The sequence below is a fragment of the Montipora capricornis genome, chromosome 10 (genome assembly GCF_036669925.1).
Source record: "Montipora capricornis isolate CH-2021 chromosome 10, ASM3666992v2, whole genome shotgun sequence".
NCBI lineage: Eukaryota > Metazoa > Cnidaria > Anthozoa > Scleractinia > Acroporidae > Montipora > Montipora capricornis.
Window position 1 is genome coordinate 66,371,147 of NC_090892.1, and position 18,174 is coordinate 66,389,320.

The 18,174-nt window shown below is 37.4% G+C and overlaps 3 protein-coding genes across 3 annotated transcripts in view; 1 reads left to right on the forward strand and 2 right to left on the reverse strand.

Annotated features, from left to right (window-relative positions):
* The window catches only part of LOC138021950 (N-acetylgalactosamine-6-sulfatase-like), an 18,416-nt gene extending 11,407 nt beyond the window's left edge, over positions 1-7,009 (reverse strand). The window contains exons 1-9 of the mRNA XM_068868976.1: positions 6,798-7,009; positions 5,258-5,381; positions 4,425-4,499; positions 3,515-3,617; positions 2,800-2,943; positions 2,492-2,558; positions 1,215-1,342; positions 806-942; positions 176-279 (exon numbers count right to left, since the gene is read on the reverse strand). Coding sequence (XP_068725077.1) covers positions 176-279; positions 806-942; positions 1,215-1,342; positions 2,492-2,558; positions 2,800-2,943; positions 3,515-3,617; positions 4,425-4,499; positions 5,258-5,381; positions 6,798-6,905 — 990 coding nt within the window. The 5' untranslated portion in view covers positions 6,906-7,009. The remainder of the gene's footprint in view (positions 1-175; positions 280-805; positions 943-1,214; positions 1,343-2,491; positions 2,559-2,799; positions 2,944-3,514; positions 3,618-4,424; positions 4,500-5,257; positions 5,382-6,797) is intronic.
* Positions 7,010-7,090: 81 nt separating this feature from the next.
* Positions 7,091-12,070, forward strand: LOC138021952 (trafficking protein particle complex subunit 2-like protein). Its single transcript, XM_068868978.1, has 6 exons — positions 7,091-7,153; positions 7,227-7,320; positions 8,804-8,882; positions 8,996-9,083; positions 9,941-10,020; positions 10,999-12,070. The coding sequence occupies exons 1-6, from the start codon at positions 7,121-7,123 to the stop codon at positions 11,039-11,041; spliced, it is 417 nt and encodes a 138-aa protein (XP_068725079.1). The 5' UTR covers positions 7,091-7,120; the 3' UTR covers positions 11,042-12,070.
* LOC138021951 (polyadenylate-binding protein 2-like) lies at positions 11,974-18,130 on the reverse strand. Its single transcript, XM_068868977.1, has 7 exons — positions 17,805-18,130; positions 14,344-14,461; positions 13,496-13,554; positions 13,286-13,392; positions 13,117-13,204; positions 12,884-13,032; positions 11,974-12,569 (listed from the first exon to the last, which is right to left on the reverse strand). The coding sequence occupies exons 1-7, from the start codon at positions 17,937-17,939 to the stop codon at positions 12,533-12,535; spliced, it is 693 nt and encodes a 230-aa protein (XP_068725078.1). The 5' UTR covers positions 17,940-18,130; the 3' UTR covers positions 11,974-12,532.
* Positions 18,131-18,174: the final 44 nt, after the last annotated feature.

An 18,174-nucleotide genomic window follows, 5' to 3' on the forward strand; every position in this document is an offset into this window, starting at 1 on the left:
GGGGCAAATTGCCATCTGTGTCACAACATTTGTGACTGAGACTGTAGAACGACTAGACACTTTCAGGATATTTTAAGAACATTGTTTGAAAGAAATTAAATAAAACGTACTGGACAACAACAGATACATGTACAGGTGTCTGCATTGCTAACTCTGTTTATGCCCACTTATTTACCTGGCCTGGTTTGATTCTGCCTGGCCACCATGCAATTGATGGCTCCCGCATTCCACCCTCAAATGTTGTCTCTTTGCCACAGAGAAATGGTCCATTATTTCCCCCTGCATGATAAAATAAAGTAGCAGTGAGGATTAAGATAAAAGAGGAACAGGTTTGATATGTTGTGTGCAGCTGGTGTAAATAGTGCAAAATTTTGTTTGACTTTCTTTAGTTTAAAGAGCCTTCACTGATCCCACCTGATGAGAGCGTCTAATCGGCGAGGGTGGGTGGGTCGTGGGTCCCTAACCCTAACCTAACCCTAATCCTAACCCTTTTTTTAATCAACGAGTGGAAATTCTCGAAACAGACAAGACCTAAGACCTAAGACAAATTTGGACCGAGCACTGAGGGAGCTAATATATATCTTTTTTTATCTTCAAACAAACACGACCCACCACCCACGACCGACAACCCACCTACCCACGCGATTTAGCCTCACCCCCACCTGATATTTGGTTGTCTACGGTGTTTGCAAGAAAAATTCTCAGCAATCAGGGCACATAAAGGGAGTGGTGAGTTGAAAAAAGGGAGACAGACCTTGCACGCTTCTAACATTTTAAATTTTGTAAAAATTGGTATATACTTTACCTCTAGTTTTTGAAGTTAGAGCAGCTCCATTGTCAGATGAAAAGAACACAAAGGTGTTGTTGGCTATGCCAAGATCTTGTAATCTCTGAAGAATCTTTCCAACGCTATCATCCAACTCCCTAACCGCATCTCCATACCTGATGACATAAATACCATTTTTAAACACCACCCATACTCCAAAATCATCATTTGATCATTATAATAACAATTATTATTGTTATTTGCACATCAAATGGTTTAGCTGAAAATGCCTTGATCAATCCTCATATTGATTTGGTGAGGATAATGATGGTAATATTGCTACACATCATCAAATTATTATTGCACCAGCACAGTATATCTCTCTAGCATTTATTTATAAATGTGTGGCTAAGAAAGATCTAGTTGCCTAAATCAACATAGCACAAACCGTCCTCTTTGACTAGTTCCCAGGAATCCTGCTGATGCATAGACTGGTGCATGAGTGGAGTCTGGTGCCCAGTATAAAAAGAATGGCTTCATGGTCTTGGCTCTTTCATCTATGAAATCAAGTGCCTCCTACACCACATGCGAAACAGGAAATCAGAGAACGGTTTTAAAACCAGTACAAAATTTAGCACTACATTAACATTATTTTTAACGCAACAATGCACAATTTACTTAGCAACTCTTTTGTGGTTGTAGTCATTAAATGTAAATTATTTTTAAATATGACAACGGGATTATTTATTTTTGGAAATGTGGTTTCAAGAATTCTACAATCTAATTGATTAATTTTGTTGTAGAAAGAAGCAGAAGAAGTAGATGTAATTCTATGGTCAAACCAGGTCAAGTGCATCCACAGAAAGCTATTTGAAAACTGAAGATGACTCTACTGTGGCTGGGTGCCCTGTTTTCTTCGTCATTTTTTATGATGTGATCTTTTATATATATTTCCTCGCTGCTTACATTGAGAGGTACATGCATTTGTGTAGAGGAGCAAGTACACTCAAGGTAATGTTGTTCAAAGCTTTCTGGTTGCTTGCTCATGAGCCCTGATTGTTTGAGGATCGATGCAGATAAACACTCGGAAGGGGAGGACTCCCATATAAAAAGGATGAGGGCGCTCGTCGTACCTTTTAGGGGTTAAAAAAGTGGTTTTGGTATCTCTTAATGCGTTCAGCCTCTAAAGGTCCACAGCGGTCTGAGCTTTAGCGGTACCTTTCAGGATATTGAGCCAAAAAATTATGACAGGAGACATTTGACAATTAACTAATTTTTAATTTTGTCTTATTAAAACCCATAGTTTGGTACCTCTTAACGATGAAAAAAAAATTCATGCCACGCCCACAAGACAAGATTTTGGTACCTCTTAGGGGCTCTTTTTAATATTTCTGACGAGCACGCCCATCCTTTTTATATGGGAGCTTATAATAATTATCTCTGAAAAATGCATGGTATCTCCTAGACCAATTTTCTTTTCAGAGCACTAGTCTTGCTAAGTTCTGCCTTCTCTGCATAGTTTTTAAAACCACACAAAAATATCACAGTATTAGTAAGCACCACCAATAGAAAGTATCTCCCAAGTATCTCGAGATGAACAGAATGTATGTGCAATAACAAAAGTAGACACCGTCCTTAACTCAATTTTCAAATGAAGAATCAATGCATCAATAAAATTCTGAGGGGTGACCTTGACCTGATTTGGTAGAAACTCAATATCCATACCATTGTGAACATTTGAGTCAGGTTGGATTCGCCTGTTTTTTGATTTATGGGAAATTGTTGATAATATCTGAAAAATGAAGGGGAAAAAACAAATATGGCACACTTTTTACTTATATACACACTGTATTTGTACAAATTTATGCTGCTAACTTAATTTTTTTTTTCATTATACATAGTGCTAATTACTATGAGTTTGTTAAATGTTAATATTACAATAATTATTATGTATGTTAAGATATGATGTTTTTTTCATTTTTACTTATTTTTCTTTTTCTGTGCATTGAATAAATCAGCATGTTGTAACTTACCTCCCAAGCATTTTATTATCTTTGTAAACAGGAATATTAGGGGTATGAACATCGTCATATGGACCAAAATGACAGTTCGGCGCACCAAACCACTCGTCAAATCCATGCTGCAGTGGTAAAAACTGGGCTTGATGACCAAGATGCCTACAAGTAGAAACAGAAAACAAGGATGCCAATTTTTGAATTAAAACTGAAGAATGACATTATGACATTGGTGTCCATGAAGATCAGGATCTCCTTGAACATTAGGACTATTATAATTATAGTGATGGGGATGATGACAGCAACAATAATGTTGATTATGGTGGTGAATAAGCGCAGTGATAATATAATGAAATTTAATCAATGAAGTTTAATTTGAGTGTCAATGTTTGCATAGCTAGAGAATTTGTAGACATGACTAGCAGGGTATTTAAACCAGCTCAATGATCAAGCCAGTTTGGTTGATAGGAAAAAGTGTACAGATAAAGAACCTCTTTCAGCAGCTAGAGAGGAAAACCAGCTTACTTAACCTGGACACCTTCAGTGTAATAACATTGAATTTTCTTTCCTGAGTTGTCTTAACTGATCAGTAGCCTATTAAAAAAGGTCACAAATCTCTCTTTTTTACAATTTAGTTAACCTCTTTCATCTCTTAATTAATTCTTAATTTAAACAATGCATAATTTATAGTTTTGAGACCAAAAAAACTTGAGAAACCAATCTGGGCACTAACCATTTGCCAACTATTTTACTGTAATATCCTTCAGATTTCAGTAGCCTTGGTAAGAGAACCTCGCTATCCTGAATTCCTCCAACAATGTTTTGAGGAGTGTATCCTGCAAATCAAAAGGACAGTAACTCAAACACTGACTCAGTGCACCAGTCATTTGAAGTCCTCTATGGTGACAATATCTAAAAAGTAACCTTCTATCCATCCTGTATAACTTGTATTGCATTTCACTGTTGCTTCCAACTACTTGTTCTACTAGTCAATTATATTTTTCTTGTTTCACTGCAGAGCACTCATTGAGACAACCGACATTTACAGGGTTTCCATTAAGTTTTAAAGTAGAAGGGACCTTGTAATAGAGTGAGCGGGCACCCCTATGTATAGTCTGTCTTTTCATCTTGAGACTTCCTTTGAGCAATGGCGGGTACTGTACTCAGTGTAGACAAGTGCTGGTACCCGGGTCCTGGCTTCTAATAAAACACCTGCATTTAAAAGACCAAACCAACCAAAAAAGCTCTGGAAAAAAAAAGTCTTTCTCTTTACAAACTGTTAAAAAATGGAATAATTAACAATTAGACCCAAGGTGAAGCCGAGTGGGCTATCGACCCGTGCATGGCCCTTGAGGGCAAAGGGTCTAATTGTTTTAGTATCACCCAACTAGTCGGACAGAAAAGGCAATAATAAAGTTAGCAAATGCAAGTTGAAGAAATATTTATTTGGGAATAAAATGAAAGAAAGTGTCACGCTTTTCGCTACTCGAGGACTATTAGTAATAGTCCTCTAGTAGCGTAGCCAATCAAAATGTAGGATTTGCATTAGTCCACTAGTTGGGTGATACTAATTATTATTAGTTAGCCATATTGTGTCCCAATCTAATAATGTAGGTGAAATAAGCGATCAATGTAAAACTTACCATTTCTAGCATGAGCATTTGTAGTGTAAAATCCATTACGAATTGGAAGGCGCCCAGTTAGCAAAGCTGCACGTGCTGTAGAGTTAGAGGAAAGGTAAAAAAGCACACTTTTATCTTTTGAAGATGCACATGGTCTTGAAGCATGTAACTTGCAATTCTTTTCCTTGGTAGGAACAAAGTTATGGATTTTAGGACACCAATTTTATGCCAAAATATGGACAAAAATGAGAAAGAAGATGCACGCACAGGAAAATGCACAAGCTATGTTACATCCAAATAAGGAAATTTTTAAACTCAAAAAACCTCAGCTCTGAAACAGAGTTAAACGCTTCAAGGTCACAAGCTTCTGTCGTTTGTTATAAATTGAAAATTATTCACTTGCAAGAACTATCCTATCAAAAGTACAATTACCGGTAAGTAACTTGTAATTTTCCAGGCAAAGCTCTGAAGGTTTATTGTTTGTCTCGTCCGTGTCACGCATGGAGCACATGGCTCAGCAACAGTACTAGTGTCATAAATCACTGCACGATAAGGTCAAGGGACACTAGGTTTTGTTATGGCTTTCTTATGGGCCCGTATATCCCTGAGCCCCTGAAGTATTTTGTTTGCTTCAGCTCCACAATGATTAGAAATCAGTGAAAAGAATCACCCCATACTATTGCTCTAAAATTGTGTCTGGATTTGCAACACAACTTTAGGATGTCTAATTCTGTCATGAAAAATAGCCAGTCTGAGGTGTAAATTACAAAGAGCCCTTCTATTTCTCCATTGAGGTGTATTCAAATAATTGTCCTTCCTCACTGGCCAGAAGGAAAAATGATTATAATACTTACATGGAGAACAAAGTGGATTTGCAGTGTAGAAATCTGGAAAGAGCATTCCATCTGCTGCCATCTTGTCCAGATTTGGTGTCTCTTTTGCAGGCTGACCAAATATTCCCAAGTCACCCCATCCCATCTAAATGGAAACACATTGCAAACAAACAAAATACGAAGGTTTTTCTTCAGTATCATGCATGTTTAAAACAAGCTGATGATGAGATTCAGGTTACTTTGCGTACACATAGCTGTTACAATGTTATATAAGGTGTCTCCTAAATAAGCCCAAGAAATTTATGTATTACTTTTTTAGGGTCCTGGTTGATCCAGTGACTTCTGAACCCCCCACCCCCATTAATGAGTAAAACCACCTGGCATTAGACAGAGTAAATCTATCTCTGCAAGTCTCAACTCTAGGAGACAATTGTGGGTTCAATTGGGAATAGTTTACTAATGCTCGGACCTAATTATAATGGGACACTTTGTGATGGTTATGAAACTAAGCAAATTAAGTCTATTTTGGGAACTGCTCAAATTCAGAGGGTAGAGAAATTCAGTCACCAAGACTACAAGAATGTAACTAGTACAACCATCTATTTTTGTCTGTTTTACTCTATAAAGCTGATTATGGAGATATCCACTATAAAAATAAAAGGATCCATTTGACGTTATTCTGCACGACAGGGCAAATTTGCTGTTTCTGTCTAATTCTCAACATGCTGTTTCAAAGAGAGACATTGTAAACTTGTACAATGAGACTAATAGAAGAGTGAAATGTGTGACAAGGAAAGATACTAGTTTCTGGTAGCTACATTTGTATGATCTGATACCATGGATTAAATCTGGTGCAGTGAAGGCCCTCCCAAGACAACACTAAGCAGGCAAGTTTGTCAAGCCAAAACTTGTATGCTGGTCAGAGAAATGTGGGAGAAGTGGGAAGGGCAGTATAAATACAATGTCATACATACTTAATTGAACACTCCCCATAGAGGCTTTTCAGGGCCATTGAAACACAATCATGACAGAAAATTCAAACAACAACTGTTAAGAGTCCCAAATGGCTGTCCCAGAGGCAAGCTATTTGGCTATTTACAAGTACAGCTGAGAAGACGAACCAGGGACTACCAGGAACAAATTCAACCTGTGGTCAGAATGTGTCTTGAACCCGGAATGCCTGGTTCTGGACTGCACTGCCTCCTGTTAGCAATCGTGGTGAGTGTTGCATCCAAGAAAAATGAGATAAAAAGTAGCAATTCAAGCACACAAAAAACAGTGTTCTAAGAATGATAACCTATGGAATTCCCACACCGTCCAGTCCCCTTCCTGTGAAAATATGTGGTCTATCAAGTAAAGCCAAAAATATGGGGGGGGGGGGTGGGGGTGGCAAGACCATGATATCAACCTCTCAATAACTTGTTAGATGGGAGTGAAACATAGAGACCTCATAGCTTAACAAATGAACATGAATTGAAAAAGAAAGCTTCAGTTTGTCGTCTTTTGAGGCCTGCTTCTCTGCCACCAAATTGTAAACAATTCCTCACATTCTGAAACTCACATCATCCATCAGCATAATTATAACATTTGGCTTTCCATTGCTTCCACTAACAGTTACTACACAAAGCACAAAAACAAAGCCCCAAATAGTTAGTCTCTCTTGAGCCATCCCCAAATTTTGGCTAAATTTCGTTCAAAATTCCTCAAAATTCCCGCAACTTGGTCACGTCACGTGAGCTCCCTATGATCTTTTCCGAGTCTACCGTAACAGGTGTCAGCGGCAAACTCCAACAATTTCCTAAGTACTTCATGTATCTCCTAAAATTAAGGGGTATATGAGTGTTTGTAATAAGGGATACATGAAGTAGTTACCAACAATTCAACATGGCGGTCTGTGTGGCTGTCATCGGGAAAGAGGTGAGGGACATTTTCTGTCAGATAGCCAATTTAAAAGTTCCCTTTCATCAATTTGTTTTTTGTTTTACTTCAGAACTACCCGTTATTTCTTCGAACGGTTTCTCCAGAAGAAGAGCTAAAATTTCACTACACAGTGCACACGTCATTGGATGTTGTCGAGGAGAAGGGTAAATAACAAATTGTTACACCTCCCCCTCCCCCCGTCTTTATGGATGATGATTTTGGTAACTATTTAAGTTTACCAGTACGAATCACTTATGGATGACCTTTCTTTTTGACTTGTTTGCTTGATTAGTAGGAATATGGCACCCTTTTTCCGTATGAAGACTCCCAGAAATTTGCAAAAATCTCCAAAATACATGGGTAGGAAGATAAAAAAAAAACTGATGGGTAGGAATCTGTTTTTTCACAATAAAATTGACAGGTAGAAATCTTTTTCTTCGATTCAAGAAATTTATAATGTAGGAATTGTCTCTAGATCCATAAGAGAGTTAGTTTGGATAATAAAAATGGAACTTCCTGTTGAAGTGTAACCAGCATCCCCCTCCTGTACCCTTGGCAAGAAATAGTTTGTTCCTGACCTTACATGTGATTCAAGGAGACAACCACTATTAAGGCGGTGGAGAGGGTTGGTGTGAAAATGGGGATGATTTTGGGCAACAAACCGAAACGGGCATGACCTTGTATTAAAATTGGCGGGTGTAAAGTGCACCATGCATACGGCGAGAGCTACTAAAATTTAAATTGACCAATCAGAATTCAGCAAACAGGAAAAACTGTGCTATCCAACGTCACTTCAATTGTTCGCGATTAAAGGGCCAGAAAACTATTTTAACGGTTTTGTGGCAACTTTTTTGTCAACAAGCTCGTGGAGCAGTGTTGCCCCCTTTTTACGCCAACATTGTCTTTTTGCGTCTTGTTATTGAAGTGTGTCAAATATAATAGCCACAGGAACTGCGAAATTAACTACTAACACTAAACTTGTTGAACATACTAACATAAATTACTTAAAAATCAAATCTACAAAAATACAAAATCTTTAGAAATATCCCGTCACGTTCGAACCAATCAAAAACAGACTGTCACAGCCAACGTCCAGATTTAAATGAGTTTAGACCTGAACTGACATGCTGTAGACTAGCACACTGAGTCAGTTCAGGTCCAAACTCATTTAAATCTCCAGTTATTTGGTCTCAGCACCAATTGGCCTGCAGCTGTTGCAGTGGGTTACTTCAAGAAACTAGAGACTAGGGTATCTTCTTTGTAAAACTTGGAAGCAATTTTCCTAGTGAAAGATCATCACAGTTAATGAAACAGCTTACCAGTAAGAAGTTGTAGAGAAGAAGCCTGAAACAATCCATGCTTGAGCATGACAAATAAACAAATGATAGAGGAAGAAATAGATTTAGTGACAAGTAGACTTTAGACTAATAGGTTTGAGAGAGGTTTGATGACAAAATTACTATTGTAAATCTTAGATCAGATTACCCAAGACGTTTGTAGTAACGGTACTACCCCAGCCATCCCAGAGTCAGTGTCATCCATCAGAGCTGATGCCTAAAGTGCATCCTCTTGCATAATTTATAGCCATTTGTATGTTGTATAAGACATGTTCAATTCTTCAGTGAGTTTTTAATTACTTTTACCTAGTGTCATCTCTAACTAAAAGCTCAAATGATCCACGCGAGCTGTACCTTGGCTTGCTCTACCCTACAGAGGACTATAAAGTGTATCCTTTGCTAAAGATAAGCTTTGCTCAAGACTGCATCAATCCCTATCTTTTCAAACTACTTTGCATCAATGTCTAATTTGTGCCCAAAGGTCCTTGACAGATTTTTAAAGATATGGCTATGTGACTAATACAAAAATTAAGTTTGTAGTTGTAGTTGAATCAGCCAATACTGCATTACGAGACAATGAGATAAGAACGGTGAGTCAACTTTATTGTGGGTGTCATCATGTTCATCATCATAATCACCTGGACCAGTTGTTTGAAAGCTGATTAAAGAAAACCGTGAAAAAAGATAAATCAAGGTTTTATTTTCGCCCTTATTGTGGTTTTAAAGAGTTATGTTAGTATAAGTCACAACTGAGGGGCAAAAATATTTTGCAAAATCTTTATTGATTGGTAAATAAACTAGAAACAAGTTACTTAATAACCAGGTTTTGAGCAACTGGGACTTGTACATCAGTCAGTTAGGCTGTTGACATCACATGAAACATGTTAAGGGAAATACAAGACAGAGTACAAGGGTGTGGAGCAACTGACATCATTCACCACCATTACATAATTTTCCTTTGATTAAACACAAAACCATTTCAAAGGTGGAAAGTAGTGTGTGTATGCCCCTTTTCAGGGGTTTATTTAAACAACCACTTGAAAAAAATTCTTCAAATTTACTAGAAAATTTAAGTGCAATTTTCATTTTAAGTACCAATGGCCAAACTCATTTTGACTTCCACCAATCAATATTGATGCATGACATAACCTACCAATCAGCATCTTTGGATTCCACGGTGCATTTTTCACATTCAAACTCAAAACCGATGGAAAGTGATGGAATATGTAAGTAAGGATCTTCGTACTGAAGAACTTATCATAATGGCATTTAAGCTGTGAACTAAACAAAAACTTCAATTCACTTTTCGGGGGCAGCGTTGATCCTCTTGGCTGTTTGAAAATTTCATTTATGGAAGCCAAAATTCAGTTTGGCACTCGAAGATGAGATTCCGCAGAATTATGAAAATCATAGTAAGAGTATGGTCCACAAATTTTCTTTTTATAAGATGTTTAGAAAACTCCATGTGGCATACACCGACATGTTCTGCAACCCTTTCTACAATCCTGGAGAAAACATAACTTCAAGGTAAGATTCAGGTGGCATGTTTATAACATTATAATTATTATTATTGTAGTATCCATAGGGTTCTTTTTTGCATCTGTCCACAGGTAGAGTACTAATAAGCACTTACCGGTAACCCCCTGAAATTTCCAATCTCGTTCCCAAGTCCACCTTTTCTTTTGGTCAGCACCAAGAACATGGACTCTGGCAACTTCCAAGGCAGAAAGTCTGCAAATCACAGACTTCCAGCTCATCTATGCATGCTCAAAAAAAAATGGACCATCACTACAACCACGCAAAAGTTGGAAGTGGCCAGAGTTATGTCACTCTCCCCAGTTTGTGCTCGCTGTTTAAAAACAAAGACGGCGACATTTTTTGCTCGATCCCAACGATCAAACAGGAAAATAAGGGACTGCGAACAGTCAAATTAAACTAATTAATATTCGATTTCACATACAGCTAAGTAGCAATAATGTTAAGGACGGTGCCTACGATTGTTATTGCGCATGCGTTCTGCGCATCTCTGAGATACTCGGATTTCCTATCGCCGATGCTTACTAATACAGGGATATTTTTGCGCGGTTTCAAATTACACGAAGAAAGTAGATCTTAGTAAGTACTCTTGGTATTCAAAAAGAAAATTGGGGGTAACCATGCATTTTTGAGAGATAATTAAGCTTCAATTTGAGAAAGAATGCCATATATTGCTTTGTATTTTAAAGCTTTTTACAAATATTATTCATGAATTATCTCTGAAAAATGCGCGGTTACCCCCAATTTTCTTTTTGGATTTCAATAACACTTGTTACTTAAGATCTACATTTCCTGCATAATCAAACACCGGGGCAAAGATATCTTTAATTAGTAGGCACCGTCCTTAATTACTGCTAATGAGGTTTGTAGGTGGGGGATTTTGACCTCATAATTTTCAACAAGGGGAATAATATTATAGGGTCTCATTTCGTGGGGATATCACTAATTCTCTCTTCCTTTTTTCTGAAGGACATTTGAAAGGACAGTTATTGGGATGATGAAACAAGACTAGTCAGAAATGTCACTGTGAATTTAACTCCCTGCAGCAATTATCTTAAATTGCACAGCAGTCCAACATTCAACTAATCCATGACTTGCAAAATATAAAAGGATCTCATCCTAAGAATTATGACCACTTGTCATAATTCAGGGCTCGAAATTAACGAAAAAATCCAGTCGCAACTTTGCGACAAGATACGAAAATTTAGTCGCAGTTTCGCTAATTTTAGTCGCAAAATCCCCGTGCTGCATTGTGTTGTCAGTGGTTTAGGAAAAAGTTTGAGCCCGCAATACTTGTGTGTAAAGAAACCGCTGAAAAATGGCAAATGATCAAAGGAATGGAGCTGTGCACGTAACATCGCAGCTAAATTACTCTACAATTATGCTATCTTCAGAGAAAATTCACACCGAGAAACTAAATAATTGTCATTTATTTATTTATTTTAGCAAAAGTAGCAGCAAAGTGGCAACTGCTAACCCTTTTGTTTCGAAAGAGCGAAGGTGACAACAAGTTGCAAATTTGCGACTTCTCCAGATATTTTAGTCGCAAAGGAAAAAATTTAGTCGCAAATGCGACTGTATTGGTCGCAATTTCAAGCCCTGTAATTATTGATTCATTGCAAGGATTTTTCACAAAATAGTTGCATTTTAATTTAAGTTCAGATAACCGGCAAGGGCATAAAAATCAAGACATGATAGGTACACTTTAAAAATTTCCGAAAATGAAAAGATGGTTGGGATCAGTGTGCAGCCTTCAAGTTTTTTTATGTACAGTTTGTAAATAACTTTTTTAGTGCCCTAGGACCAAAACAGATAGAAGGAACCACCAAGTATTTTGCTTCATGAAATTGCATTACCTGTATAAAACAATGATTATTTAAGGAATTATTGTACTTGTGACAGTTGCTAAAGGATCTTGGTCAACAAAACCACACAATGAAGAGATACATTTGTGTAAAACCCTTTATTGAGATTTTATCCAAAGAGAGAATGCATATACCAGTGTAGAGCATAATATTATTATTATACAAAGTTTGACAAATCAGGCCACAGTCAACATGTTTTTTTAATCTCACAACTTTACCACTCAGCACTTGATACACTATCTTTTTTTCATCACAATAAAAGTTATTTTCTTTCATTGTTTTCTCCACTCTCTTTAAAACTCTTTTCTTTTTTCTCCTGTCTTTTCTTTTCTTTTTTCTCCTATCTTTTCTTTTCTTTTTTCATTCTTGCTGATGACATTTAAGACAAAGAATCCTTGCCAAATCGTCATACCTACTCTGGCATTATCCAAATTAAACAGGCATCCAGAGTGCTTGTCTTTCTTTGAAATATGTAAACTGTAAACTTCACGGTGAGGTCCCTTGAGAAATGCCAAGAAACCTGTGAAGACAAAAAGTAGCTGAACTTTGTTAAAAAAAGATGAAAAAGGAAGAAAATAATGCCAAACAACTTCAAGGAAAAATAAATTGAGAAGTTTATGGTCTTCTCTGACTGGTTGTCAGTAAGGCGAATACCAATAAGCTCGACCCCGTCCCCTGTAGAGAAAAAAGAAAAATCACTACACAAGAAAAGCAAAGATCTTTCCTTCAACAAAGTTGGGCGTAAACGCTACATGCACATTAGAGGGAGGAGAAATGAAAAGCAAAACAAATGTGCCAAGACCTTCAAAATTAATTACTCTTACAGGAGGAAGTAGTCAAATCTCAGCATCAATACTGGTTGATCTCTAGACAAATTATTCTGGAGCTTACAGCATTATGGGTCAGCTTTGCTTGGCAGAAGAAAGACTTGCACATGTCACGTCTTGGTTCCCAAAGGAGTTCAAAAACAAAATAATAGCAAAAAATACCTAAACATAGCTCTTCCACGTGGCCTGGTCATGTAATTTGCATATGGGTTGAAAAATCCACCCCTTAAACCACGACCTCTGCCTCTTCCTCTCCCCATTCCCCTGTCAGTTGAGCTGATGCCTGGTCTGTTGGTTCTTTTAGGGTTCACCTGAAAAGAATATTATTAACAATATTACCATCTTCAAACTGGGGTTTGGTCTCTTACAGTCCTCAGCATTTTAGGGAACTATACCTTGATCTGTCTTCCTTTGAACAAAGACTCATCCAAACTGACAGCATTATCAACACCATCCTTTTCAGTGAATTCTATATAAGCAAAGCTAAAATAAAACAAGGGCAAAGTCAGAATCCTGCTGAGTTTTCATCATTAGAACTGACTTTAACAAGGCACAATGACAAACCCTTTAGGGTGACCACTGAATTTATCACAGAGAATTGTAACTCTGTTAACAGATCCACAACCATGAAAGTGTTGCTCTAATTCCTCTGCTGTTGCAGAATAATCAACCTACAACAAGACAGAAAATGACACATTCATTGGGTTGTAAGAAGTTGAATAAAACAATAGTTGCTTATACAACAGTAATTGCTTTTCATAATGAAACACTCACATTGCCGACGTAAACTGATCTTGCATCAATTTCACCTTTTTCTTCTAGAGTTTTGGGAACTGGAAAAGGATAATAGTAAATATCTGTAGGGAATGAATTTTCAATATCAAAGTATCACCAGTATCACAGATGATGTTTTGATAAATGTGGAGCAAACATTTTGCTTCCATTTAACAAGGTTGTACAATGGTAGCTGAGCACTTACAAGATTGCTAACACCTTATTACACACCTTATTCCAAGTGGCCGCCATTGCAGTATTAGTTTGTTTGTTTACAAATCAGCCCATGTTACGTTGCCTCATTCTTATAGTTCCCATCACCTCAACACACTTTTCCACTTTATTTATTCTCCAAAATCATCCAAAAGACATTTTTAGAACTTTTTGATTGAAATTTCACTTTCTTATTCGCTTTAAAAGACAGGAAAAGTGGTCATACTTTGATCAATAACAAAGAAATTAAGGGGAATGGGTTTGATACCGGGTTGACATCACAAATTCATAATTATTTGCATCACAGCTTTTCAACAAAATATCTCAATGCAAAGCAGTTTGTGACGTCAACCCGGTATTATACCCATTTCCCTTCATTGCTCAGTTTTTGGATCAGAGTATGACCACTTTTCCAGTCTTTCAAACTTAAAATTCAAAAGAATATCTAACCTTGAACAAGGTTACAAGGGCTACATTGCATACACACAAAAGAATACCGAAATGGCAATTTCGGAATAAGGTGTACAGAGTGCTGACACACTCCTTACATGTAGCTATACTGTTACAGTAGCTTATCTACCTTCGTGATGATTATGTATGCAAGCAAGCTTTGGAAAGTAAAACAAAATTCTTACATGATGGTTGGCCTGCTGTTGGACTCATTATAGACTCCTCGACTTGCTTCTGCATTTCTTTTAATTTCTCTGCTTCTTCTTCCATTTCTTTTACTCTCGCTTTAATGGCTTCAAGTTCCTTACCATCACAGAAAAAGTTGACATAATTTTGTACTGTATTTAAGATCAACTGGACAGTTAGATGGTTCGACAGAACTTGCTTTTGACCAAGGATAAACCACTGACCATAATAATGGAACAATCTTCCACTTTTACAGTGTAACACAGAATGTAAATCATAGAGGAACATTGTTTCCAATTTCCCTTAGTAGAGGACTGTTTTCTCTTGTATTTGCTGGGTCGAAGGGTAGGAGGAAAAGAAACCTTTGCCTGAGCAACGAAACTCTGCAGTCTCACTAAAAGACAGCAGAATTTCTTCAAAGGAATAAGCAAGACCAGCTGTTTCAAGTAACAGTCAGCAAACCTACATGTACAGTGCAGCTGGAAAATAAGCGAGCCAAAGTACATGTAAATATATATATATATATAAAAAGGTGCATACATAAAGTGCCTTTTAAAAAAGGCAACACAATCATATGAAAAAAGGTTCATTAGTATTCAGGAGCTCTCCTGTTGTCTTCCTTTTGTTGCCTTGTCTTTGTTTACTCTCAATTGTCTGCAATTCACTTCTTGCACAATGCAATGATACACCACTATTCCCCACCCCCCCCCCCCCCCAAAAAAAAAAAAACGTTTGCATAACCATTGTATGCACTTTCTCCTGGGACGTGAAAATGTCCCAAGAGAAGTTGAAAACAATGCCTATGCAGATTTTTGGCGGATAAAAGAGGTGTATTATGGGATTTGTGCAAGTAGTGAATGCAAATAATGTGGTGGATGTGAAAATAATTTGCGTGTTCGCTGGTTGACGAGTCATTAATAGAGCAAAAATAGTGCAAAGTCCTTCTGGTTGGCCAAAAAAATCATCAAGTTTAGTTTTTGAGAAAAAGCCTATCAACAAATGCCGCACAAAAAGCTTTTTAATATCGAAATTTACATAAAAGGGTTTGAGAGGGATACTAAACAAACTTCATGCCAGGCATCCGTTACTCGTAAACTAAAGACGACTCACAAGCAAAGGGCTCTTTTGTACAGACATTCATTTTTGATGTGAATACAATAGTAAAGCGTGGCGCTCACCGATACATGAATACAATCAACTTTGGTGTCCAAGGCCAGTCCATCTATTACTCGTACACTTACATGTAAAAACACAACTCTTAAGGAAAGGGCTCATCATTAGCAATTTTGTACATAAATTCATCATTTAAACATGAAGACCCACTATAAAAGGTGTGATGCCTTAGGCACATGCAAATGATTTATCAATCACCTCTGGCAACGTTGAAATTAGAAAATCAACCAACACATCTGTACCCATCGTGTCACAAAAGATTTCTTGGTTCACGCAAGGTACACATATTCTTCTAACATCGATCTGTGTTTTCTTGTCAAGGTGTCAGGAAAAAATGCAGAATATTTTAATTTTGCTCGTCTTTCGAGACCTTTATTGCACGTAAAGGAAAAGTAACAAATTATAATACCGCTGATATCTGGCCTTCTCTGAGCTGGCCAAATTCATACAAAAAAAAAAACACGGAATGCAGGGGTTTCAATAAAATTTGAAGTAGGCAGCTGGTTTGAGTCTAGTAGCCGACTGTATCAAATGATTGTGAAATCTGGAAGCTCTGAAATGTGATTTCCAGCACTGAAGATGAAGGAAGATTTCTAATCAACAGAGACACTGAGTGTGCAATTAAGCGTATTCTTTTGATAATTTCCAGCGAAGAAAGATTTGGAAAACCGTTTCAAAAGGAAAATTAACGATTTTTAACGTTATATGATGTTTCGACAACTTCATGTCATCATTACTACCAATTTCAAGCTGCCGGGAACGGCAAACCTTTTTTGCGCGTTTTTTCAAGCGCGAATTTCAACATTTCTCAACATGAGAAATCAGTTCTGTCGAACGATAAGAATATGTCATTTTAATCTGAACAAACGAAAAGGCTTAACCGATGAAACTAACGAAAAATTTACTGTTTTTGGAAAACAAGTCTTGATGCAACGATTACTCAATAACGACCTGTTTTACATTAAACGTCATGATATGTTTGGGGACGTAACTAAACGTAATTGAATTACGTAAAATATGTGACGGTTGGTCTGGGCCAAAATGCGGAAAAAAGTTATAGCCGTGCACTGTAGCTCAAAGATGGCAATATCAAATCTGATAATTATTTTGAAATTGAGGTTAAAAAAGGTACATTCAAGTGGATCAAAAATTAATTTTACTTCAGGTTTGACGGAATCCTTCAATTAATTCAATGTAGGGTAAAAAGGAGCCGACTTCTCTGAGCGATGCAGCCGACGCTTTTCGTCCGCCGTCGGTGCTTATTGAAACCCCTGGGAATGAGGGTATTAAACATTGAAGATGTTCTCATTGCCAGCATTTGCAGATCGAAATTGATAGTAACCGAAGCGACATTCCGTAAATTTATTCTTTTGCCTACGTAAACAATTACTGGAAAATCAAAATTATGGTTATGAACAAAGGAACAAACGAATAATACCATACAAAATTTTAGACATGTCAAAAAAAAATTGTGTATACGCGTAATGTGCTCATTAATTTTGCATCTGGATTGTTCACTTATCTTCAAGCAGCACTGTAAGCGTGAATACTGGTCATTCTACCCCACAGTAGTCTGACGACCCCTCTATGATAGCTAACCAATCCTAACCCTAATTTTCCATCAATAAAATCAGCGCTTAGACCTAGTCATTGAAATGAGTGCTTTGACTTAATTATTTAAAAGAGTGCTTAGGCACAGTAGGCTGATTAAGCAAACGAAGTTACGGGAACACCAGTTGACAATGGTGGGTGCTGTAAGTCAGAGTAGAGCAGAATCCTGACTATTCCGCACGCTCTCCGGTCATCAACTCAGGTTACCATTTTGTTTCTAAATCAACCTAAAAACATGGGGAGGAATGACCGTTTACCACCATACACGTAACGGAGGTGTGCATTTCAAACAGCCCTGTCCTAAATTGTGGATTTTGGTTAAATGAAAGTCATTTCCGGTTTTTTAAAAATCCTGCCCGTCATCCCAACAAAGACAAGAAGAGAAGACGCCTTTTCGCAAATCAAGTTGGCGTCGAGAGAACTTCATTCAAAATCACGACAGCTGACATCACAAAAACAGCTGTAGAAGGCATCTGTATAAGAAATATGATTAAACAATCACAAAAACCGATTAGAGCAATAGTTGTGCGGTATCCTCGAGGGATAAGCTTTCATATGTACAGTCTTCAGAGCCGGCCATCTAATTTCCTCGAGAAGTAACACGAAGCTTTGTACAATTGGCTTAGCTCCCTACTCTTTCTTAGTTTACATCTATAAATATTTTAAAAATTATTACCGGGTCTTCTAGGGAATCATCCACCGCTGAGTCACCTGTAATATCTCCTACTACTGCGTCATCATCCTTTGAGGTATCAAGAGCAGCGTCTAACAAACTATCTTGAGCGCCTTCGTCTATTTTAAAATCCGCCATTTTTCATAAAATACAAAACTAAATAATTTCAAAGACAATGTATAAAAACTACGATTAGGCCTTTTTATCCGAATTATGAAAGCGAAAAGAGGATGGTTCACGATAAAACTTTAGATCTGGACCAGCCTGGATCTAGCCCCTGTCGGCAGCGTTTTCTCTTTTCAAGATGGCGGAGATGAATTATCTGTCACGCGGTTAGGCTTGGTAAGCAGCTATAGTCACATGATAATTATTG